This window comes from Salmo salar, chromosome ssa04 (assembly GCF_905237065.1).
Source record: "Salmo salar chromosome ssa04, Ssal_v3.1, whole genome shotgun sequence".
NCBI lineage: Eukaryota > Metazoa > Chordata > Actinopteri > Salmoniformes > Salmonidae > Salmo > Salmo salar.
The window spans coordinates 31,187,831-31,213,681 of NC_059445.1; the positions used below are offsets into that span (position 1 = coordinate 31,187,831).

General features: G+C 43.6%; 1 protein-coding gene across 3 annotated transcripts in view; it reads right to left on the bottom strand.

Annotated features, from left to right (window-relative positions):
* cblb (Cbl proto-oncogene B, E3 ubiquitin protein ligase) overlaps positions 1-25,851 on the bottom strand; it is a 222,107-nt gene that overhangs the window by 25,580 nt on the left and 170,676 nt on the right. Inside the window, exons 13-14 of one of the 3 annotated variants that reach the window (XR_006769592.1) lie at positions 25,250-25,359; positions 5,718-5,809 (exon numbers count right to left, since the gene is read on the bottom strand). The exons of 1 other annotated variant lie outside the window; for it this stretch is intronic. Coding sequence is in view for 1 of the 2 variants with exons in the window: in XM_045716809.1 (XP_045572765.1) it covers positions 5,718-5,809 (92 nt within the window). In the remaining variant the exon portion in view is untranslated. The remainder of the gene's footprint in view (positions 1-5,717; positions 5,810-25,249; positions 25,360-25,851) is intronic. One more of the 3 variants, XM_045716809.1, reaches the window with a different exon arrangement.

Consider the following 25,851-nt stretch of genomic DNA (forward strand, 5'->3'; position numbering starts at 1 on the left):
CAAATATATACACTTCCGTTCAAAAGTTTGGGATCAGTTAGAAATGTCCTTGTTTTTTAAACAAAAGCACATTTTTTGTCCATTAAAATAACACCAAATTGATCAGAAATACAGTGTAGGCATTGCTAATGTTGTAAATGACTATTGTAGCTGGAAATGGTTGATTTTTTATGGCAAATTTACATTGGCGTACAGATGCCCATTATCAGCAACCATCACTCCTGTGTTCCAATGGCACGTTGTGTTAGCTAATCCAAGTTTTTCATTTTAAAAGGCTAACTGATCATTAGAAAACCCTTTTGCAATTATGTTAGCACAGCTGAAAACTGTTGTTCTGATTAAAGAAGCAATAAAACTGGCCTTCTTTAGACTAGTTGAGTATCTGGAGCATCAGCGTTTGTGGGTTCGATTACAGGCTGAAAATGGCCAGAAACAAAGACCTTTCTTCTGAAACTCGTCAGTCTATTCTCTTTCTGAGAAATGATGGTTATTCCATGTGAGAAATTGCCAAGAAACTGAAGATCTCGTACAACGCTGTGTACTTCTCCCTTCATAGAACAGCGCAAACTGTCTCTAACCAGAATAGAAAGAGGAGTGGGAGGCCCCAGTGCACAACTGAGCAAGAGGACAAGTACATTAGAGTGTCTAGTTTGAGAAACAGATGCCTCACAAGTCCTCAACTGGCAGCTTCATTAAATAGTACCCGCAAAACACCAGTCTCAACATCAACAGTGAAGAGGCGACTCCGGGATGCTGGCCTTCTAGGCAGAGTTCCCCTGTCCAGTGTCTGTGTTCTTTTGCCCATCTTAATATTTTATTTTTATTGGCCAGTCTGAGATATGGCCTTTTCTTTGCAACTCTGCCTAGAAGGCCAGCATCCCGGAGTCACCTCTTCACTGTTGACGTTGAGACTGGTGTTTTGCAGGTACTAAACTTCACTACTTAAACCTGCTGTGACAGCTTTTATTGCTGCTTATTTGGGAAATGACCTCAACAGTTCAATGGCTGCGTGTGTGTGTGAGAGTGAGTGTTTTGTGTGCACAGATGTGGAGGGAAACAGAAGGCTTCACCCTGTGGCCTCACTGTTCAGTGTCCAGCAGCTGCCATTATAGCTTCACTGCACTATTGCCCATAACATCCACTGTGCAACACAATAGAAAAATACCAAATCAAATGTCTTTGTCAGCTAAAAGGGAATTAGATATTCTGCAGCCAACATTCACAGAACCACACTCAATCATGACTGGACCCTTCAGCAACCATATTTCATTATTGGTACAAGGCTATGTGTATCAGCTGCAAAACACTAAGAGTGGAGGGGAAGAGGATGTAAGAAAAAAGGCCTGGGATTTGATGGATTTCCTGACTCCTCGATTAGGATCAAGTTTTCCCGACATACACTACATGACCAAAGTATGTGGACACCTACTCGTCCAACATCGCATTTCAAAATCATGGGTATTATTAATATGGAGTTGGTCCCCCCTTTGTTGCTATAACAGCCTCAACTCTTCTGGGAAGGCTTTCCACCAGATGTTGGAACATTGCTATGGAGTCTTGCCTTCCATTCAGCCACGAGCATTAGTGAGGTCGGCCCTGATGTTTGGCAATTAGGCCTGGCTCGCAGTCAGCTTTCCAATTCGTCCCAAAGGTGTTCGATGGGGTTGAAGTCAGGGCTCTGCAGGCCAGTCAAGTTTATTTTATAGGTACTGTTTACCCCCTTTTCTCCCCAATTCCAAACTGCTAGTTACAGTCTTGTCCCATCACTGCAACTCCCGCATGGACTCGGGAGAGGCGAAGGTTGAGAGCCATCTGTCCTCCGAAACACGACCCTGCCAAGCCGCACTGCTTCTTGACACACTGCTCGCTTAACCCCGACGCACGAATGTGTCGGAGGAAACACCGTACAACTGGCGAACGTGTCAGCATGCATGTGCAGGCCCGGACAGGAGTCGCTAGAGCGCGATGGGACAAGGCCATTGAGGCCGGCCAAACCCTCTCCTAACTCGGACGACGCTGGGTCAATTGTATGTCGCCTCAGGGATCTCACGTTCGCAGCCGGCTGCGACACAGCCCTAGATCAAACCTAGATCTGTAGTAACGTCTCAAGCACTGCAAGTGCCTTAGAACTTTGCGTCACACCGATCTCGACAAACCATTTCTGTTTGGACCTCGCTTTGTGCACAAGGGCATTGTCATGCTGAAACAGGAAAGGGTCTTCCCCAAACTGTTGCCACAAAGTTGGAAGCACAGAATCATCTAGAATGTTATTGTATGCTTTAGCTTTAAGATTTCCCTTCACTGGAACTAAGGGGCCTAGCCTGACCATGAAAAACAGCCCCAGACCATTATTCCTCCTCCACCAAACTTTACAGTTGCCACTATGCATTGTAACGTTCTAATTGCATCCGCCAAACCCAGATTTGTCCATCAGACTGCCAGATGGTGAAGTGTGATTCATCACACCAGAGAACGTGTTTCCATTGTGTCACGTCCTGACCAGTATAGGGGTTATTTGTTATTGTAGTTTGGTCAGGACGTGGCAGGGGGTGTTTGTTTTATGTGGTTCAGGGTGTGTTTTGAGTATGTGTTTAGGTAGAGGGGTATTTGATTTATTAGTCCGGGGTTTGTTAGTCATTGTTCTATGTTAGTATATTTCTATGTTCTATCTAGTCTTTTGTAGTTCTATGTTTAGTTTATTGGGGTTGGACCTTCAATTGGAGGCAGCTGGTTATTGTTGCCTCTGATTGAGGGTCCTATAATTAGGAGTTTGTTTTTCATGGGATTTTGTGGGAGATTGTTCTTGTTTAGCTGTTTGCCTGACAAGACTGTCAAGTTCGTTTTTGTTTTGTATACGTTTATGTGTTTTCCTTCTTCACCAATAAAAAAAAGAAGATGAGTGTACATTTTCCCGCTGCGTCTTGGTCTCTACCCTACGACACCCGTGACACACCCTCGAGCTGACGCTTGGCATTGTGCATGATGATCTTAGGCTTGTGGCTGCTGGGCCATGGAAACCCATTTCATTAAGATCCCGACGAACAGTTCTTGTGCTGACGTTGTTTCCAAAGCAGTTTGGAACTTGGTAGTGAGTTTCTGCAACTGAGGACAGACAATTTTTTTTCTTCCCCTTTCTGTGAGCTTTCCATTTCGCGTCTGAGCCGTTGTTGCTCCTAGACGTTTCCACTTCACTATAACAGCACTTACAGTTGACCGGAGCAGCGCTATCAGGGAAGAAATTTGATGAACTAACTTGTTGGAAATTTGGCATCCTATGATGGTGCCACGTTGAATGTCAATGAGTTCTTCAGTAAGGCCACTAGAACAGACTGGAATTTGTTCAGGGATTCATCCGATGGCATTGAGGAGTTTACCACATCAATCACTGGCTTCATTAATAAGTGCATTGATGACATTGTCCCCACAGTGACCATACATACCCCAACCAGAAGACATGGATTACAGGCAACATCAGCACAGAGCTAAAGGCTAGAGCTGCCGCTTTCAAGGAACGGGACACTAATCCGGACAATTATAAGACATCTCGATACGCCCTCCGACAAACCATCAAACAAGCAAAGTGTCAATACAGGTCCAAGATAGAATCCTACTACATCGGCTCTGATGCTCATTGGATGTAGCAGGGCTTGCAAACTATCATGGATTACAAAGGGAAACCCAGCCGCAAGCTGTCCAGTGACATGAGGAAATTGAGCTCAGGTGCATCCTGTTTTCATTGATCATCCTTGAGATGTTTCTACAACTTGATTGGAGTCCACCTGTGGTGAATTCAATTGACTGGACATGATTTGGAAAGGTACACACCTGTCTATATAAGGTCCCACAGTTGACAGTGCATGTCAGAGCAAAAGCCAAGCCATGAGGTCGAAGGAATTGTCCGTAGAGCTCCGAGACAGGATTGTGTTGAGGCACAGATCTGAGGAAGGGTACCAGAAAATATCTGCAGCATTGAAGGTCCCCAAGAACACAGTGGCCTCTCATTCTTAAATGGAAGAAGTTTGGAATCACCAAGACTCTTCCTAGAGCTGGCCGCCCGGCCAAACTGAGCAATCAGGGGAGAAGAGCCTTGTTTAGGGTGGTGACCAACAAGCTGATGGTCACTCTGACAGAGCTCCAGAGCTCCTCTGTGGAGATGGGAGAAACCTCCAGAAGGACAACCATCTCTGCAGCACTCCACCAATCAGGCCATTATGGTAGAGAGGCCAGACAGAAACCACTCCTCAGTAAAAGGCACATGACAGCCCGCTTGGAGTTTGCCAAAAGGCACCTAAAGGACTCTCAGACCATGAGAAACAAGATTCTCTGGCCTGATGAAAGCAAGATTGAACTCTTTGGCCAGGATCGAGGGAAGATTAACAGAGCCAAGTACAGAGAGATCCTTGATGAAAACCTGCTCCAGAGCACTCAGGACCTCATACTGGGTTGAAGGTTCACCTTCCAACAGGACAACAACCCTGAGCACACAGCCAAGAAAACGCAGAAGTGGCTTCGGGACAAGTCTCTGAATGTCCTTGAGTGGCCAAGCCAGAGCCCGGACTTGAATCCGATTGAACATCTCTGGAGACCTGATAATAGCTGTGCAGCGACGCTCCCCATGCAACCTGACAGAGCTTGAGAGGATCTGCAGAGAAGAATGGGAGAAACTCCCCAAATACAGGTGTGCCAAGCTTGTAGCGTCATACCCAAGAAGACTCGAGGCTGTAATCGCTGCCAAAGGTGCTTTAACAAAGTACTGAGTAAAGGGTCTGAATATTTATGTAAATGTCATATTTCCGGATTTTATAAATTATTCTAAATGAATTTATAAATTTGGCAAATAATTCAAAAAAAATGTTTTTGCTTTGTCATTATGTGTAATGGGGGTCGTATAGAGGGGACCAAGGCACAGCGTGTTGAGTGCTCATAATTATATTTAATGAAAACAAAACACTTTGACAAAGAAACAAAACGACAGCCAACAGTTCTGTCAGGTTACATACACGAAACAGAAAACAACTACCCACAAAAACCAATTGGGAAAAGGCTGCCTAAGTATGGCTCCCAATCAGAGACAACGATAGACAGCTGCCTCTGATTGGAAACCATTCCCAGGCCAAAACATAGAAACACAACACATAGAATGCCCACACCATATCACACCCTGACCTAACTAAACAGAGAAAAACGGCTCTCTTAGGTCAGGGTGTGACATTATGGGGTATTGTGTGTAGATTGATGAGGAAATAAATATTTAATTAACTGTAGAATAACGCTGTAACTAACAAAAGGCATATCTACCTCAATTATCTTGTACCCCTGTACATCGACTCGATACTAGTACCCCCTCCCTGTATATAGCCAAGTTATTGTTACTCATTGTGCATTTATTCCTTGTGTTATAACTATTTGTTTCTCTCTCTGCATTGTTGGGAAGGTCCTGTAAGTAAGCATTTCATTGTTAGTCTACATCTGTTGTTTACAAAGCATGTGACATGTGAGTATTATTCCAACCTCATAGTGTGAAAATATATATAAAACACATATTGTACACCCATTCATAAAGCGTGCCCGCAAGATCAAGCTTGCCCTCAACATCACCAAAAATTAACAGACTATTGATTTTCTGAATTATGTGTACACACACACAATTCAGAAAATCAATAGTCATGCAATCTTTCAACGTATGTGTGTGTGACAGTATTGCGGGAGAGACTCACTTGTGGCTGCTGTTGAGAGCGGGCAAGGGAGAGGAGTGTCGGAGAGGAGGAATGTCGTACTCATCACTGACATGGAGACCATTTGAGTAAGGCTGCAGACAGACATACAGGTCAAGAGAGACACACAGACTGACAAGGAGGAAACATCAGTATACAAAAGTGCACAAGAACAAAGTCTACGGTAATCCACTTATTTTCATTCATACATGCAATCTCCATATACAAACATTGGCATTAGAATGGCCTTACTGAAGAGCTCAACTTGACACCACTTTCAACTTGACACCATCCAACAAGTCAGTTCGTCAAATTTCTGCCCTGCTAGAGCTGCCCCGGTCAACTGTAAGTGCTGTTATTGTGAAGTGGAAATGCCTAGGAGAAACAATGGCTCAGCCGCGAAGTGGTACGCCACACAAGCTTACAGAACGGGAACGCCGAGTGCTGAAGCGCGTAGCGCGTAAAAATCGTCTGTCCTCAGTTGCAACACTCGCTTCCAGAGGCAGCTTGGAACTCGGTAGTAACGTCAGCACAAGAACTGTTCGTCCGGAGCTTCATGAAATGGATTTCCATGGCCGAGCTGTCGCGCACAAGCCTAAGATCACCGTGTGCAATGCCAAGCGTCGGCTGGAGTAGTGTAATGCCTGCTGTCATTGGACTATGGAGCAGTGGAAACGCGTTGTCTGGAGTGATGAATCACGTTTCACCATCTGGCAGTCTGACGGACAAATCAGGGTTTGGCGGATGCCAGGAGAACACTACCTGCCCCAATGCATAATGCTAACTGTAAAGTTTTGTGGAGGAGGAATAATGGTTCGGGGTAAGCCCCTTAGTTCCAGTGAAGGGAAATCTTAATGCTACATCATACAATGACATTCTAGACGATTCTGTGCTTCCAACTTTGTGGCAACAGTTTGGGGAAGGTATTTTCCTGTTTCAGCATGACAATGCCCCCGTGCACAAAGCGAGGTCCATACAGAAATGGTTTGTTGAGATCGGTGTGGAAGAACATGATTGGTCTGCACAGAGCTCTGACCTTAACCGAGGACAGACCCCATCGAACACCTTTGGGATGAATTGGAACGCCGACTGCAAGCTAAGCCTAATCGCCCAACATCCGTGCCTTACCTCACTAATGCTCTTGTGGCTGAATAGAAGCAAGTCCCCGCAGCAATGTTCTAACATCTAGCGAAAAGCCATCCCAGAAAACTGGAGGCTGTTATAGCAGCAAAGGGGGGACCAACTCCATATTAATGGCCATGATTTTGGAATGAGATGTTCAACGAGCAGGTGTCCACATACTGTTGGTCATGTAGTGTAGATACCACTTTAGCTTCCAAACCTACTCAGCCAGGATTCAATCCCATTGCAGGTTATAGCCATTGCGGCTATGAAAGACAATTTCTGATTGAGCTGACATATGCAGAATTTACCAGGAATGAGATCTCCGAATTGAATCTCAGCCTTAAAGTGCAGGCCACAGTCCCTCGTCAAAATTAATGACAACAAAAATGTGGTTTTTGGTGTTAATTTAAGGTTTGTGTAAGGCATAAGGTTAGCAGTGTGGTTAAGGTTTCAAATATTTTATGACTTTGTGTCTGTGCCAGCTAGTGACTACCCTGCAGAGCTGTCATCCCAATAAATGCCAACCTGCCAATCCTTTCCACATTGGGCAGAGGTTGGCATGCCCCTGCAGACAACCACCTGGACACTGTGCCCACCTCATCTCCCACACTACCCCAGAGGACGCTACCCTCCAATTACAGGATTTTCCCCCCCATGGGTTCTGAGTAACCCATCTGGCATGTGCTCACCTGGGTTGGGGTCAATGCTGAATCATTGCAATTATATTTACAAATTGATATTATGCCATTATTTTCTATGAGGTTTTTTCAATTGATGAGTTTATCATAGTTCAAATGGAATTGACCTAGAGATCTTCTTGGGTCTAAAAAGTCAAACCGGAACAGACCAGAGGACAATCAGACCGGGACCTAAACGGAGCTGAGAATAATCAGACCCGAACCCAAATTGACCCGACGACAATCAAATTGACCAACCCTGGTCTAAATTGACCAACCCCGGTGGCAATGTTGCCAGAACTCTACACTGCAAAATTGGCTGGAGGTGGACTTCATGGATAAGGCAGTATCTGGATGCCATCCACACCGGGTCAGTTAGGGCAAGGCTAGAAGAGCGCAGCTATGAGGGCAGTAAATAGAGATAATATGAGCGAGAGCGAGAGAGCGAGAGAGCGATAGAGCGAGACTTATCAGACCTATGCCCCTTCTGCCCACCCCATGCCCCCCGCCCCTGCGGCAAGGACCTCAATATGACAGCAGGACATATGACCGGGCCGTGAGAAGAGCAACAGGCCCAACCCCCATTATTACATCCGCCAAAGCCCCGTCCTGCAACCTAAGAGGTATATATCAGATGCTCAACATGCTCTGCTCACACTTACTATAATGGTCCGGGCCTAAACAACACAAAAACAACACTAGACACTATGGAACACAAAGCTTTTACTATCTCATCCTGGAATATACAAGGTCTGAGGTCATCTGCCTTTGCCCTAAAGAGCAGGAACCCAGACTTCATTAAATAAATTGGAAATACAGATATTGTCATCCTACAAGAAACATGGTATAAAGGCGACGGACCTACTGGTTGCCCTCTAGGTTACAGAGAGCTGGTAGTCCCATCCACCAATCTACCAGGTGTGAAACTGGGAAGATACTCAGGGGGTATGCTAATTTGGTATAGAGCAGACCTAACCCACTCTATTAAATTAGTCAAAACAGGAACATTTTACATCTGGCTAGAAATTAATAAAGAAATTATCTCAACAGAGAAAAATGTCCTCATGTCTGCTACCTATATCCCCCCAATAGAATTCCCATACTTTAACGATGACAGCTTCTTCATCCTAGAAGGGGAGATCAACAATTTCCAGGCCCAGGGACATGTACTAGTCTGTGGTGACCTAAATGCCAGAACCTGACACCCTCAGCACACAGGAGGACAAACACCTACCTTGAGGTGACAGCATTCCTTCCCCCATATGCCCCCCTAGACACAACTACGACAACATAACCAACAAAAACGGGTCACAACTCCTGCAGCTCTGTCGGACACTGGGTACGTACATAGTCAATGGTAGGCTTCGAGGGGACTAATATGGTAGGTATACATCTAGCTCATCTCTTGGCAGTATTACTGTAGACTACTTTAACACTGACCTCAACCCAGAGTCTCAGAGCGTTCACAGTCAGTCCACTGACACCCAGATCACAGCAAAATCACAGAGCTTTGCTCAATCATGAGGCATCAAAGCCAAAAGAACTGAATAATATTAAGAAATGCTATAGATAAAAGGAAAGTAGTGTGGAAATCTACCTAAAAACAAATTCAATCCCTTCTAGACAATTTCCTGGACAAAATGTGTAAACTTGGCAGTAGAAAACATAAACAGTATATTTGACCTCCCAGCTTCCCAATCAAATCTAGAAATGTCAAGCAGACAACCTAATGAAATTAACAACAATGACAAATCGTTTGATAAAGAATGCACAAACCTAAGAAATAAATTGAGAAACCTATCCAACTCAAAACATACAGACCCAGAAAACCTATGCCTAAAACAATACAGAAATACACTATGGAAAAAGAAGGAACAGCACGTCAGAAATCAGCTCCATAGAATCTAACCACTCCTGGGAAAATTGGACAACTCTAAACAAACAACAACAGGAAGAGTTATCTATCCAAAATGGAGATGTATAAACCACTTCTCCAATCTTTTAGTCTCTATAACAAAGAAGAAACAGCAAAAACATTTACATGATCAAATACAAATCTTAGAATCAACTATTAAAGACTACCAGAACCCACTGGATTCTCCAATTACATTAAATGAACTACAGGACAAAATACAAACCCTCCAACCCAAAAACGCCTGTGAGGTTGATGGTATCCTAAATTAAATGATAAAATATACAGACCACAAATTCCAATTGGCTAAAGTTAAACTCTTTAACATCATCCTCAGCTCTGGCATATTCCCCAATTTTTGGAACTAAGGACTGTTCACCCCAATCCATAAAAGTGGAGACAAATTTGACCCAAAATAACTACCGTGGGATATGCGTCAACAGCAACCTTGGGAAAATCAACTGCATTATCATTAACAGCAGACTCGAACAATGTACTGAGCAAATGTCAAATTGGCTTTTTACCAAATTACTATACGACAGACCATGTATTCACCCTAATTGACAAACAAACAAACCAAAACAAAGGCAAAGTCTTCTCATGCTTTGTTGATTTAAAAAAAAGCTTTCGACTCAATTTGGCACGAGGGCCTGCTATACAAATTGATGGAATATGGTGTTGGAGGAAAAACATACAACATTATGAAATCCATGTACACAAACAAGCAAAAAACACACACATTTCTTTCCACAGGGCCGGGGGGTTAGACAGGGATGCAGCTTAAGCCCCACCCTCTTCAACATATATGTGACCCGTTTCAGGAAACTAGGCGTATGTCGCGGGTCACTACTTCACAGGAGAGCCGTTTGAACGTAAACTTTTTTTTATCAAAATGTTTTTTTGGGGGCAGAAATGCCTTCTCGAACATGTGAACTTTCATGTGCCTTAATAACAAACTTGTATGCCATCTGTAAATACGAATACACATTTTAAATTACAAGCCTAGTTGGTTAAGCCACAGAAAAAGTCAGCAACCTTCCCGCTAGCCGTGATTGGCTGAGATAATGATTTGGCTGGACATGCCGAGAGATTAGTTTGGATTGGTCTGCCACATAGCATGCTTCTGTCTATTTGAGCTGGTCAGTATGTGTAGGTAATCCTGTCTAACACGGCGTTTTGTTTTAAATGTTACGCTAGCTAGCTGAGGTTAGATGGCTGGCTTGATAGCTAACATTACATTTATTATCTGTGTGTGGTAATGTTATCTCAGAATGCCATTTCGCATTGCTAGTTTTAGCCTAATGTTAGCTATCTAACTAGCTAACATAGAACCTATTGGTTAACTTTGGCTAGCTTTGACAATTGGTTTGTATTGCTAGTACTCTATGGATTGGGATTATGGTTTATTGTTTAGCTAGCTAGCTCCATGCATAAACAAAATACTCCAAGTTAAAGCTGACTGTTAGCTAGCTAGCTAGCTGACACTAGATGGCTGGCTCACTAGCTAAAATTACTTTTATGATCTGTGTGTAGTAATGTTATATCAGAATGCCATTTCACATTGCTAGTTATAGCCTAGTGTTAGCTAGCTAACTGACATTTACTCCTAAGGTGCTGACCTGTTGCACCCTCAACAACCACTGTGATTATTATTATTTGACCCTGCTGGTCATCTATGAACATTTGAACACCTTGGCCATGTTCTGTTATAATCTCCACCCGGCACAGCCAGAAGAGGACTGGCCACCCCTCAGAGCCTGGTTCCTCTCTAGGGTTCTGGCCTTTCTATGGAGTTTTTCCTAGCCACCGTGCTTCTACACCTGCATTGTTTGCTGTTTGGGGTTTTAGGCTGGGTTTCTGTACAGCACTTTGTGACATCAGCTGATGTAAGAAGGGCTTTATAAATACATTTGATTTGATTTTGCCAAGGAAAGTGAAAAGGACTGAGGGAAAGTAAAATGGAAAATACATGGAAAAGACCATGGAAGAACCTCAAAGAACATTGCATTTTCAAGATCATGTAACATCAAACATAACATCAAATGCATCTTATATTCTTGCCCTGACAGATAAACCACATGATTTCACTGTAATAGTGAAATCAATTGTATAAAAATCAATTGTATAATAATGCTAAAATATTACAGTGCCTGGAATTTGTTTTTCAGCATCAGTAGAACATGCCTGACTCTCCTCCACCAGTCATACAAGGAGAATGGTCTAATGCCTCCCATCAAAAAGAGAGCTGGCCCAAGCAAGCAAAAGCAGCAGCGCAGTCATCAACTACATGCACCATTTCTTCACCAACTACGGAGTTGGGGAAACATGTGTGGACCTGATCTGCGATAACTGCAGTGGCCAAAACAAGAACAAGTTTATGCTCTGGTATTGTGCCTGGTGGACCATGCACAAGCTCCACCACAGTCTGGACCTTCACCTCCTGATCACAGGCCACACCTGTGATTTTCTGTTGTTGTTATTCCACGTTTTACAGCTTCGATGCTTTGAAGCCTGGTGTTTTTGTCTCCAAGGAGCGTTCGGACTGTCGGACCAGGTTTCAGCTGCTGCACAATGCTAACATCCTTCCTCCCATAGATGGTCTGCCTGTACAAGCACCACCTGGACTGGACACAGCTAGACAAACTTATCTTTTTGAGAAGATCAGGGAGTTTTGCGATGAAGAGGCTATAGACATTACATGCCCTGCACCAAAGTCAAAGGCAGGACAGAAACAGGCTCTCCGAATATAGATTCCCTTGTTCATGCATGGTTCGAACGGACCAGTCATCAGCACTATCAGCAGTGCCTCTATTCAAATGGCACTCTCCTAACACACACGCCATACGTTGCTGCTACTATTTTTGTATTTTTATCCTGCTTCTCAGCCACTTTACCCCAGATATTGTTATTGATAGTATTGACATACTGTATATTATTTTTATTTATATTGACACTATCCATTTCTGATATTGCTACTACGCAAGTAACCATTTGGCTGTACTGTTTACACCTTATGTAGAGAACCATCCACTTGGCAAGATGTGGACACTTTCTGTTTACCTGAAATTTTTCCTTATTGTAGGCTACTACTTTTACCACTTTTAGTCTTAATCTTTACTACACTACTCACTGTTTAGCACATGATCTCACATGTGAAAACTTAAAGAGATGGGTGGGGCAGGCTTAAGAGGGTGTGAACAATGCTGAATGGGTGTAGACAAAGCAGAGCTCTCCAGTAGGTACCAAAACATTCAAAGGCCATTTTCTCAAAAGTGAGTTTACAAGTTTATCAGATTTCAAAGCAGAATTACTTTCCCATTGTTCCTAAAAAATGCAGTGTATGATATACCATTTTGTGTCTCTGAGCCTCTACTTTTATTCAATGTAAAAAACACAATTTCAAATTGCAAGACCGATTTGAGCTGGTTGGTCACATATATCAATGAATTGGCGAGGGCACTAGAACAGTCTGAAGCACCTGGGCTCACCCTACTAGAATCTGAAGTCAAATGTCTACTGTTTGCTGATGATCTGGTGCTTCTGTCCACAACCAAGGAGGGCCTACAGCAGCATCTAGATCTTCTGCACAGATTCTGTCAGACCTGACAAAAATAATGGTGTTCCAAAAAAGGTCCAGTTCCCAGGACCACGAATACAAATTCCATCTAGACACCATTGCCCTAGAGGACACAAAAAACTGTACATACCTTGGCCTAAACATCAGCGCCACAGGTAACTGCCACAAAGCTGTGAACGATCTGAGAGACAAGGCAAGAAGGGCCTTCTATGCCATCAAAAGGAACATCAAATTTGACATACCAATTAGGATATGGCTAAAAATACTTGAATCAGTTATAGAACCCATTGCCTTTTATGGTTGTGAGGTTTGGGAAAATCACCAAATTGAGACTTGCCTGTAGAATTCTGCAAAGATATCCTCTGTGTACAATGTAAAACACCAAATAACGCATGCAGAGCAGAATATACGTATAGTGAGGGAAATATAAGTCTCCAGCTTCAGCGATTTTTGCAATTCGTTCCAGTCACTGGCAGCAGAGAACTGGAAGGAAAGGCGGCCAAAGAGGTGTTGGCTTTAGGGATGACCAGTGAGATATACCTGCTGGAGCTTGTGCTACGGGTGGGTGTTGTTATAGTGACCAGTGAGCTGAGATAAGGCGGAGCTTTACCTAGCATAGACTTATAGATGACCTGGAGCCAGTGGGTCCGGCAACGAATATGTAGCGAGGGCCAGCCGACTAGAGCATTCAGGTCGCAGTGGTGGGTGGTATAAGGGGCTTTGGTGACAAAACGAATGGCACTGTGATAGACTGCATCCAGTTTGGAAGCTATTTTGTAAATGACATCACCGAAGTCGAGGATCGGTAGGATAGTCAGTTTTACGAGGGTAAATGTTTGGCGGCGTGAGTGAAGGAGGCTTTGTTGCAAAATAGAAAGCCGATTCTAGATTAAATTTTGGATTGGAGATGTTTAATATGAGTCTGGAAGGAGAGTTTACAGCCTAGCCAGACATCTAGGTATTTGTAGTTGTGCACATATTCTAAGTCAGAACCGTCCAGAGTAGTGATGCTAGTCAGGTGGGCGGGTGCGGGCAGCGATCGGTTGAAAAGCATGCATTTGGTTTTACTAGCGTTAAAGAGCAGTTAGAGGCCACGGAAGGAGTGTTGTGTGGCATTGAAGCTCGTTTGGAAGTTTGTTAACACAGTGTCCAAAGAAGGGCCAGATGTATACAGAATGGTGTCGTCTGCGTAGAGGTGGATCAGGGAATCACCCGCAGCAAGAGCGACATCGTTGATATATACAGCGAAGCAGTCATTTGAGAAACCAAGGATGTTGAGTCTGCCAATAAGAATACGGTGATTGACAGAGTTGAAAGCCTTGGCCAGGTCGATTAAGACAGCTGCACAGTACTGTATTTTATCGATGGCGGTTATGATATCGTTTAGGACCTTGAGCGTGGCTGAGGTGCACCCGTGAACAGCTCGAAAACCGGATTGCACAGCGGAGAAGGTACGGTGGGATTCGAAATGGTCAGTGATCTGTTTATTAACTTGGCTTTCAAAGACTTTAGAAAGGCACGGCAGGATGGATATAGGTCTATAACAGTTTGGGTCTTGAGTGTCACCCCCTTTGAAGAGGGGGATGACCGCGGCAGCTTTCCAATCTTTAGAGATCTCGGACGATACGAAAGAGAGGTTGAACAAACTGGTAATAGGGGTTGCAACAATGACGGCGGATCATTTTAGAAAGAGAGGATCCAGATTGTCTAGTCCAGCTGATTTGTACGGGTCCAGGTTTTGCAGCTCTTTCAGAACATCTGCTATCTGGAGAAGCTGGGGAGGCTTGGGCAAGTAGCTGCGGGGGGTGCGAAGCTGTTGGCCGGGGTTGGGCTAGCCAGGAGGAAAGCATGGCCAGCCGTAGAGAAATGCTTATTGAAATTCTCAATTATTGTGGATTTATCGGTGGTGACAGTGTTACCTAGCCTCAGTGCAGTGGACAGCTGGGAGGAGGTGCTCTTATTCTCCATGGACTTTACAGTGTCCCAAAACTTTTGGAGTTAGAGCTACAGGATGCACATTTTTTGAAAATTCTAGCCCTAGCTTTCCTGACTGACTGTGTGTATTGGTTCCCGACTTCCCTGAAAAGTTGATTATCGCGGGGACTATTCGATGCTAGTGCAGTCCGCCACAGGATGTTTTTGTGCTGGTCGAGGGCAGTCAGGTCTGGAGTGAACCAAGGGCTATATAAGGTGCATTTTTATGGTGAAAATTATCTTCCCCAAACCTGACGCTTACACGCTGCTTATATATGCCAGTTAGGCTTTACACCCTTTGTAAAGCGGATGAATATGCTTCATTTTAAGAAGTTATTTGGCAACTTTAGTTGTGATACAAACCTTATTAAAACATATAGGCCTATGGGCTAGGCTACATGAGGTGCACGACTATGATTCGAACAAGGCACAAAAAAATATGATGATAATATAGAATTCCGGAACGACGATCCACAGCCAGGACATCCAATGGACATTCTTGTGATGGTCTACAGCTTGCAGAAATCCTACCAGGTTAAACCACCAGTAGGGGATTGTCATGATGATCCACAAACCAGGACATCCTATGGACATTCTTGTGGTGGGTTGCAACTTGCAGAATCCTTCCAAGATTGAACCCACCAGAGGAAGACTGCCATGACTGTCCTGTGAGGTTCCAGATGGGTCGGATCAGCTTTGCAGTGGATGACTTTGGCCAGACCCCCTCTCGCCCACAGAGGGGGGAAGAAAAGTGCTGGAGAGGGATTGACAGCTCACACCCTGTTGTAAATCAAGGACAAGAACATTCAGCTCTCTCCCTCTCCAATGTTCACCACAGGAATGTGCCTTTGTTTCACAGACATTTTCCCGCTGGAACTCTAACACGTTCTAAAGCGAATACTGGAACAATATTTCTAACATTTTAGGGCAGAGGTGACCTAAAAGAACACTGATGTCAGTTTGGTTGTTATTTTGTAATGTCATTAACATTTTTATGAAGGAAATACTGTAACTTGAAAAGTATACACACTATATGTGTGAAGTGTCCATCCGATACATTGTGAATAAAATATGAAACATGATGAAAGTGTTTTTTGTTAAGAGAGGCGTGTGATTTTAGAAATTATAAGAGGAAATTGTTTCTATAACTTTGCACAAGTAAGTAGTCACCGCCTCCTAAGTGATGTCAAAGAGCATGTCAACCTGGTGGAACCGCCATCTTGAATGAACTGCATAAAATGATGGGTTAAGAATTCATATATCAGACCTGAAAGACGTCGAGCTGGAGCTCATGTTTAAAGTGGTTTAAACTTTAAATCTCAACACAAGGTAGAGACGATAGTCACCTCCTGGACAATCACTGGTACGGCTGATTAGCTGTCCTAAGTAAAGTATCTAGAAAAGTGAATTTAAGTGGGACCATTCTACTTCTCTGCTCAAATCTCAGTAGTACGCGACTCTCATCACCTCACTGAGAACCATCGACACGGCTGGCTAGCCTATCTTCAAATAAGCATCTTCCAGAGCGAATTGAAGGACAATAACCTCTGTAGTTCTGTTCAGGACTACACGACAAGTCCCCGGATACCGGACGACAGCAGAGGAGAACAACAGTAGGAGATGGTGCGGACCATTTTGGGACAATCCGAGCCTTACAGCGTGCCGCAAAAAGGCCAAACTCCCTTTCCAAGCCGGCCTGGTTCCAAAAGAAATACACGAAGAACCAAGACATTTACACGGAAATACATTCATGATTTCTTACTCCAAACGGGTGGCGGTTCGTGTGCAAAGTATATGATTACTGCGAGAGTAGTTTCTAAATGTACCAAAGTACTATGTCTCTGTCCCTCTCTCTCTCACCCTCTCCATGTCTTTTGTAACAAGTCGTCATATTGTGTCAGTCCGCTAGGGACCTGTTTCTAATGTATTAAGTGTGTATGTTTATCCTGTGTTACCATTTAGTTAGCTAGTAAATAAATAATCAAACCAATTTGTGTAGTACTGAATAATAAGTAAGGCTCGGGTTACGACTGTTCAGAATGATGATATGATATGAGGTTATGATTGATAAGTTGACTGTTTATGGATGTGATAGGTAAAGACCTTTAGAGTTTAATTTGGGACATGGTAACTCTTTAAAGAACTGCTCTCGTGGTGCCCCATATCCTAATGAGTTAATTGTTACATGATTAATTTACTCGGGAAACAATTAAACATAGTTGATTGACAAATAACAGTCATCAGATTAATGTAAGTTACGTTCAACGTATTGGAGCCCCGTGCGAGGAATCTAAGACAAAATGATGCCTTACTGTTGAATTCAGTCTACATTAATTGGGTAGCAAATTACGTTATACACCAAAGAGCAGTGGGCAGGATTGTCGTTGAGTGTGTGTTTCCTTTCGACCCAGATAGCAGGGAAAGATTGACTCCGGTGTTTTATACCTGACAAAGGGTCAGTGTGTAGGGTGAATAATTACGTTTCCAGTGCTAGGACATAAGGGCCAGCCCATTAAGGACATTTTAGAAGATATATTCGTGTGGCCGAAGCAAAGTATTATCTCTCTGTCCCTCGCACATTAGAAAATGTGAGTAAACACGGCAAATATTTCTTTATGTTACTGCGTCTTCCGGTAACGTCGCTAGCAAGAAACGGCAACTGGGATGAACGTGAGACGTCGTTAGTAAACCCCCGTTCCCGAACTGAATGGGACCTTTTTGTCCTTGGAAGTGAACATTCTTGTACAAGAACGGCTAGCTTTGCATTAGATACTAAGCTAACAAATAGAGAGAAATCCCGCCTTTGCTGTGTGATTTCAGCTTTCAGGGGTAAGTGACCCCTTGTGGTGAAGAATCGGCAGTCATTTTTGGGGGGATTTTTTTTTTCTCCCAATGTGAGGGCAAACGTCTTCTCACATTTGTAAGAACTGGTTACACTTTATAATATTCAACGAATCTCAACTGATTGGATATCGTTGTCTCATTTGATTTAACAACGAAGTTAAATTGCAAAACAAACATTTATATCAGGTTGATCACTCAGATAAGGACCAAATGAATTTGTTCCAACCAATGAGCCATTTAAACTTTTCAATCTTAAGGAAGATTCAGCGACGCATTTCAGGTTAATTCAAGTTTAATTCCCAGATACCAAATAAAATAAAATAAAATGGTATTAGTCACATGCGCCCAATACAACAGGTGTAGACCTTACAGTGAAATGCTTACTTACAGTGAAATGCTTACTTACAAGCCCCTAACCGACAGTGCAGTTTAAAAAAATACAGATAAGAATAGGAGATAAAAGTGACAAGTAATTCAAGAGGAGCAGTAAAAAACAAGGCGGTATAGAGTCAGTGTGCGGGGGCACCGGTTAGTTGAGGTAGTATGTACATGTAGGTAGAGTTAATTAAAGTGACTATGCATAGATTACAACAGAGAGTGGCAATGGGGGGGGGGGGCAATGTGAATAGTCTGGGTAGCCATTTGACTAGATGTTCAGGAGGCTTATGGCTTGGGGGTAGAAGCTGTTTAGAAGCCTCTTAGACCTAGACTTGGCGCTCCGGTACCGCTTGCCGTGTGGTAGCAGAGAGAACAGTCTATGACTAGGGTGGCTAGAGTCTTTTTCAGGATTTTCCTCTGACACTGCCTGGTATAGAGGTCCTGGATGGCAGGAAACTTGGTGTACTGGGCCGTTCGCATTACCCTCTATAGTGCCTTGCGGTCAGAGGTCGAGCAGTTGCCATACCAGGCAGTGATGCAACCACTCAGGATGCTCTCGATGGTGCAGCTGTAAAACCTTTTGAGGTTCTGAGGACCCAAGCCAAATCTTTTCAGTCTCCTGAGGGGGAATAGGTTTTGTTGTGCCCGCTTCACGACTGACATGGTGTGCTTGGACCATGTTAGATTGTTGGTGATGTGGACACCAAGGAACTTGAAGCTCTCAACCTGCTCCACTGCAGCCCCGTCGATGAGAATGGGGGCGTGCTTGGTCCTCTTTTTCCTGTAGTCCACAATCACCTCCTTTGTCTTGATCATGTTGAGAGAGAGGTCTCTGACCTCCTCCCTATAAGCTGTCTCGTTGTTGTCGGTGATCAGGCCTACCAATGTTGTGTCATCGGTAAATTTAATGATGGTGTTGGAGTCATGCCTGGCCATGCAGTCATGAGTGAACAGGGAGTACAGGAGAGGGCTGAGCACGCACCCCTGCGGGGCCCCTGTGTTGAGGATCAGCGTGGCGGATGTGTTGTTATCTACCCTTACCATCTGGGGGTGGCCCGTCAGGAAGTCCAGGATCCAGTTGCAGAGGGAGGTATTTAGTCGCAGGGTCCTTAGCTTATTGATGAGCTTTGAGGGCACTATGGTGTTGAACGCTGAGCTGTAGTCAAGGAATTGCATTCTCACATAAGTGTTCCTTTTGTCCAGGTGGGAAAGGGCAGTGTGGAGTGCAATAGAGACTGCATCATCTGTGGATCTGTTGGGGCGGTATGCAAATTGGAGTGGGTCTAGGGTTTCTGGGATGATGGTGTTGATGTGAGCCATGACCAGCCTTTCAAAGCACTTCATGGCTACAAACGTGAGTACTACGGGTCGATAGTCATTTAGGCAGGTTACCTTAGTGTTCTTGGGCACAGGCACTATGGTGGTCTGCTTGAAACATGTTGGTATTACAGACTCGGACAGGGAGAGTTTGAAAATGTCCGTGAAGACACTTGCTAGTTGGTCAGCGCATGCTCACAGTACACGTGTCCTCGTAATCCATTTGACCCCGCGGCCTTGTGGATGTTGACCTGTCTAAAGGTCTCACTCACATCGGCAGTGGAGAGCGTGATCACACAGTCTTCCGGTACAGCTGGTGCTCTCATGCATGTTTCAGTGTTATTTACCTCGAAGCGAGCATAGAAGTAGTTTAGCTCGTTCAGTAAGCTCGTGTCACTGGGCAGCTCTCAGCTGTGTTTCCCTTTGTAGTCTGTAATGGTTTGCAGGCCCTACCACATCCCACGAGGGTCAGAGCCGGTGTAGTACGACTCAATCTTAGTCCTGTATTGAAGCTTTGCCTCTTTGATGGTTCGTCGGAGGGCATAGCGGGATTTCTTATAAGCTTACGGGTTAGAGTCCCTCTCCTTGAAAGAGGCAGCTCTAGCCTTTAGCTCAGTGCGGATGCTGCCTGTAATCCATGGTTTGTGGTTGGGTATGTACATACGGTCACTGTGGGGACAACATCATCGATGCACTTATTGATGAAGCCAATGATTGATGTGGTGTACTCCTCAATGCCATTAGAGGAATCCCGGAACATATTCCAGTCTGTGCTAGCAAAACAGTCCTCTAGCTTAGCATCTGCTTCATCTGACCACTTTTTTATTGATCCAGTCACTGGTGCTTCCAGCTTTAATTTTAGCTTGTAAGCAGGAATCAGGAGCAAATAATTATGGTCAGATTTGCCAAATGGAGGGCGAGGGAGAGCTATGTATGCATCTCTGTGTGTGGAGTATAGGTGGTCCAGAGTTATTTTCCCTCTGGTTGCACATTTAACATGTTGATAGAAATGAGGTAAAACTGATTTACGTTTCCTTGCTTTAAAGTCCCCGGCTAGGAGTGCCGCCTCTGGGTGAGCGTTTTCTTGTTTGCTTCGGTAGGTAATGTGGTCTGCAGCTTATCATGAGAAACTCTACCTCAGGCGAGCAATGGCTCGAGACTTCCTTAGATATCGTGCACCAGCTGTTGTTTACAAAAATTCATAGATCGCCGCCCCTTGTCTTACCAGACGCCGCTGTTCTATCCTGCCGGTACATCGTATAACCAGCCAGCTAGCTATATGTTGATATTGTCGTCGTTCAGCCATGACTCCGTGAAGCATAAGATGTTACAGGTTTTAATGTCCCGTTGGTAGTTTAATCTTCCCAATAACTCGTCCATTTTATTGTCCAAATATTGCATGTTTGCGAGCAGAATTGAGGGGAGTGGGGGTTTATTCAATCGCCTCCTAGTCCTTAGAAGGCAGCACGCCCTCTGGCCTCTCTTTCTCCGCCTCCTCTTCACGCAGATCACAGGTCGGGGCCTGTTCCTGAGGGAGCCGTATATCCTCCGCCTCGGGCTCGTCAGAGTCGAGAAATAAGAAAAAGGATTCTGCTAGTCCGTGGTGAGTAATCGCAGTCCTGATGTCTAGAAGTTATCTTAGTTCATAAGAGACGGTGGCAGCAACATTACGTACAAAAATAGTAAAAAAAAGAAGTCACAAACAACGCAGATAAACCAACAAAAAAACACAATCGGTTAAGGGCACGTAAAACGTCTGCCTTCTGCTCCGGCGACAGTTTAAGATCATAGCCCATACAGGTATGATTAATCATTAACATTGCTTAATCAATTAAATATTTTTTTGCAAGTTCATTGACATCCAACTACCACATTACTGATCCAGTATTGATGATTAATTAACGCCTATAAATTGATTAAAATCGTTTTTGCAGCTTCCAACTACTCAAGGGACAGGAAACAAAAGCATAAAAGGAAAAGATACTGCTAGCCGGGGGAACTGCGTTTGAGAATGGAACAATTAAAAGAAATGGCAAAAACGTATGACGACAAACGAGCACGAACTCTTGAACAAAATCATTTTCTACAGGAACAAAATTGTCTTCTACAGGAACAACTTGATTTCGCCAAAAATAAATACGACAAAATCCATGCCAAACTAGATAAATCTGACAAGTTATCTACAAACAGGGGCACAAAACTTGATAACATGAATGCAGTTTTGATGAACGTTACTCAAAGCAATAATGTTCTAGTCCAAATGCTGCAGACCAAAGATGATCACTTAATGAACACAATGACTAAGTTGAATGACAAAACAGCGGAACTCATATGAGTGATGAGAGAACCCAGATGAGGAAGATGGAAAAATGTATCTCTAAGCAAGCGGAGGAAATCTCATCACTGAATCTCTCGCTCCGCACTCAAGACCTCTACCTGCAAGCCATGACAGATAAGTATGAGGCCGAAAGTAGCCAGTGCGACACTCACATGTTTAACATAAGTACTCTAAGGGCCCAAGTGGACTCTGCTATGCAGCAGAATACCACCCTTAGGTACCACCTGGAGGAAATCCAGAACAGTCATGCGCTACAGCGTGACTACCCAACAAAGCAATCAAGTTCGCATCCGGAGCTCAGTACACAAATGAGGGAAGATGACAGAAGGTTTCAGACTTTACCTCTCTCAGGTGTCCCTCAGTCTTTCCTCTTGGCCATTCGGCACAGAGTAATATGGCGCCTCCTCGCCAACAAAGCCAAAGCTTGGCTTCTCCTCTCGGCCTTTTGGCCCATTCTTCCCCACAGGTTGAAACAAACCCTCTCCGTGCACTTGACAAAATCGTCAAAAACTTCTGCACGTTTGACCCCGTTCCAGGTAAGCTGAACGACACTGAGACGTTCTTAGCAGACATACAGGACGCCTTGGATGGCTACCTGTACTGACAGGCTTTACCTGTTGAAGCGAATGTTGAATAGACAGGTGACAAGGTTAATCTGTCTATAACAGCAAGACGTGCAAAACGACTATGGGAAACTTCCCACGGCTTTGAAGATAGAATTCAGTGGTTCTGCGACTTTCAAACACGACAGCTCGCTGGCTAACACTGTCAAACAAGCTCGGGAATGAACACCCCAAGCATACTATCATAGGCTTTGTTCAGCTTACTTTGGCCTACTCACTGAAACAGCTGGAATAGCTACTACCATTCAAATAAATGTTTCTGTCGAACATTTATGCCCACGTTGGTTTGCAAATCTCAGAACTCAGAGAGCTAACGAGCACAGCTTTTGAGGCATCAACAGTGAGCCGTGCTAAGAGCCCTGACATCTCGGTTTTCAATATTGAACAGGAGCACTCACTCCAGTTAGAGGGTGCGTTATCAGGGATAGGAGAGTTGAGAGATGACGCACCACAAAGGTATTTACCACGAAACCGCGATACCAATAACCACGGCGGTCAAAATAACTATAAAGAACATTGAAAGTAAACCAACTACCGCTACAATCAACCTGATCACTACGTTCCGACACCCAACCCAAACAAATTGTCAGGGCACAAGGGTAGCAAAGGGTTCAATGACGATCAAAACGTAGACCAACACTCTCTAGAAGACCTGCTAACTTCTTTGGGATAGGGGGCGGTATTTTGATGTCCGGATGAAAAGCGTGCCCAAAGTAAACTGCCTGCTACTCAGGCCCAGAAGCTAGGATATGCATATAATTGGTAGATTTGGATAGAAAACACTAACGTTTCTAAAACTGTTAAAATAATGGATGTGAGTATAACAGAACTGAAATGGCAAAAGAAACCCCGAGGACAAACCATCCCCCAAAAAATGTTTTCATCCTACCACTGATTTCAATGGCTGGCACTTTTATAATAGGGCAAAAATCATGCCCGATTGCAGTTCCTAGGGCATCCACTAGATGTCAACAGTCTTTAGAAGAGTTTCAGGCTGGTTTTTGGAAAAATTAGCCAGAAATTGTAGTTGGCTCCCATTTTGGCTGTAGTGTTTCCAAGCACGTGAATGAGAGCACGTTCTTTGGTATTTTTCTGCGGTAAAGACAATAACGATTCTCCGTCTTAAATATTATAGTTTATTTGCATATTAGGGTACCTAAGGTTTGATTATAAACGTTGATTGACTTGTTAGGATAAGTTTATTGGTAAAGTTTGGGATTCATTTTGAAGGAGGGAAACCGAGTGGATTAATGGACTGAAGCGCGCCAGCTAAACTGAGTTTTTATGGATATAAAGAAGGACTTTATCGAACAAAAGGACCATTTGTAATGTAACTGGGACCTTTTGAAGTGCCAACAGAAGAAGATCTTCAAAGGTAAGGCATATATTATATCGCTATTTCTGACTTTCGTGTCGCAACTCCCTGGTTGAAAATGATTTGTTATGCATTTGTGTGCTGGGCGCTGTCCTCAGATAATCGCATGGTTTGTTTTCGCCGTAAAGCCTTTTTCAAATCTGAAATGGCGGCTGGATTAAAAACAAGTTAAGCTTTATTTTGATGTACTGCACTTGTGATTTCATGAAAGTTAAATATTTATAGTAATTTAATTTGAAATTCACACTCTGCAATTTCACCGGATGTTGGCCAGATGGGACGCCAGCATCCCAATGATCCGCAAGAAGCTAAGAGAAGTACAAAAGAGCCAAAAATTTGAGAAAGAGGAAATTATTTCACCTTTATTTAACCAGGTAGGCCAGTTGAGAACAAGTTCTCATTTACAACTGCAACCTGGCCAAGATAAAGCAAAGCAGTGTGACAAAAACAACAACAGAGTTAAACATGGAATAAACAAACGTACAGTCAATAACACAATAGGAAAGAAATGGCTAATATTGTCACCCATCAGATTATTCTTGATTTAATCTTGTCTTTGATTTAAAATGGACCATTATCATGCACCTGTATTTTTATATATTTTTTATTTAACTAGGCAAGTACGTACAATGACGGCCTACACCGGCCAAACCGGGATGGTTTACATGTAATCTATGCACTTAAATAGCGAATGGATGACACTTTCCCTGTGGTTTATTTTCATGCTAGCCAGGTAGGATATACTGCTGTTGTAAATATAAGCAATGTGCTTAATATTAGGAAAGTTGAGAAATAAATATAGTAGGCCAAGCCTATAGAAAGCTGATGGGATCCTCCTCTTTTTAATAGAGGCCATCACTCTGTTTTCTCACGCAATTCCATAGCCTTTAGAAATGTTGCGCAACATGAGCCCATGGGCTCTCATGAAGTGTGTAATTCGATTTTAGAATACATTTGCATTGATATCAGAGTGATTAGAGGGAGAATGCAGCATAATCAGAGATTGAAGAAGCCTAATTACCATGATTACACGGTCATGTGGAATTTGACTGCCTTCATGACTCGTGACCGCCGGTGTGGCGGTAATACGTTCACCACAACAGCCCTACTGTGAAGTAGTTTTGGTGGGTATGCGCAAATTGGACTGAGGTGATTTTGGGGAACAACGACAGAGTTCGCTAGAGGGACAGTATGAGGGTAGCCAGCTCCTCACTCGCTATTCTTGTTTAATTTTGTAGTCACCGGATTCGCCATCATCCTCAAGGGACAGATGAAGAACCTCCTGGCTAGCCAAGCTAGTTGGTACAGCTAGCTAAGCTAGCTAGCTAGCTACTCTACCATCAGCATCCTAATGATCTATGACTACATCATCACCTGCAGTTGTTCTTCAATTACCTCTTGGCATCGATGGAGCTCTCTGGTTGTTTCTTTCACCTGCTAAATCCCATGGAATCCTTGGCCCTCTCGTTGATGGATGCTCGCTACGCTCCCTCTGTCCGGTTCACCTTTGGATGGACGGTAACATTAATGTTTAACCCATCTGTGTTTAACCCCTCCGTGTCCAAGGAACAACCTTTTTTATATTAATTTTGGGGCGATCCAAGGTTTTATTGATTGTAAGAATTTAGTTGAGAGCTCTCAAGTGTTTTAACTTCACTATCTGCCGCCGTTAAGGAAACTATATATATACTTGTACCAGTTTCAAACTAGCTTCAGCATTCTAAGGTTCTAAATTGGGAAAGCAACGTTAGCTACAGTACTTTTAATCCCCCCTGGTTTTAGCTGTTTACAGGGTTTGATCCATATTTGATATATGGTTGTACAATTGCTATACTGTTGATTTTTGATATATGTGTTATTCTAATCATTTTCTCATTTTTTGATTTCAACATTATACCGTTTACAATTCATCTCAGGTTTTATTAGGTCCAGTATTATTCTGTGGTCCTCTGGTGGTTCATTGTCCTTTTTGATAATTGCTATGTTCTTACATTTTT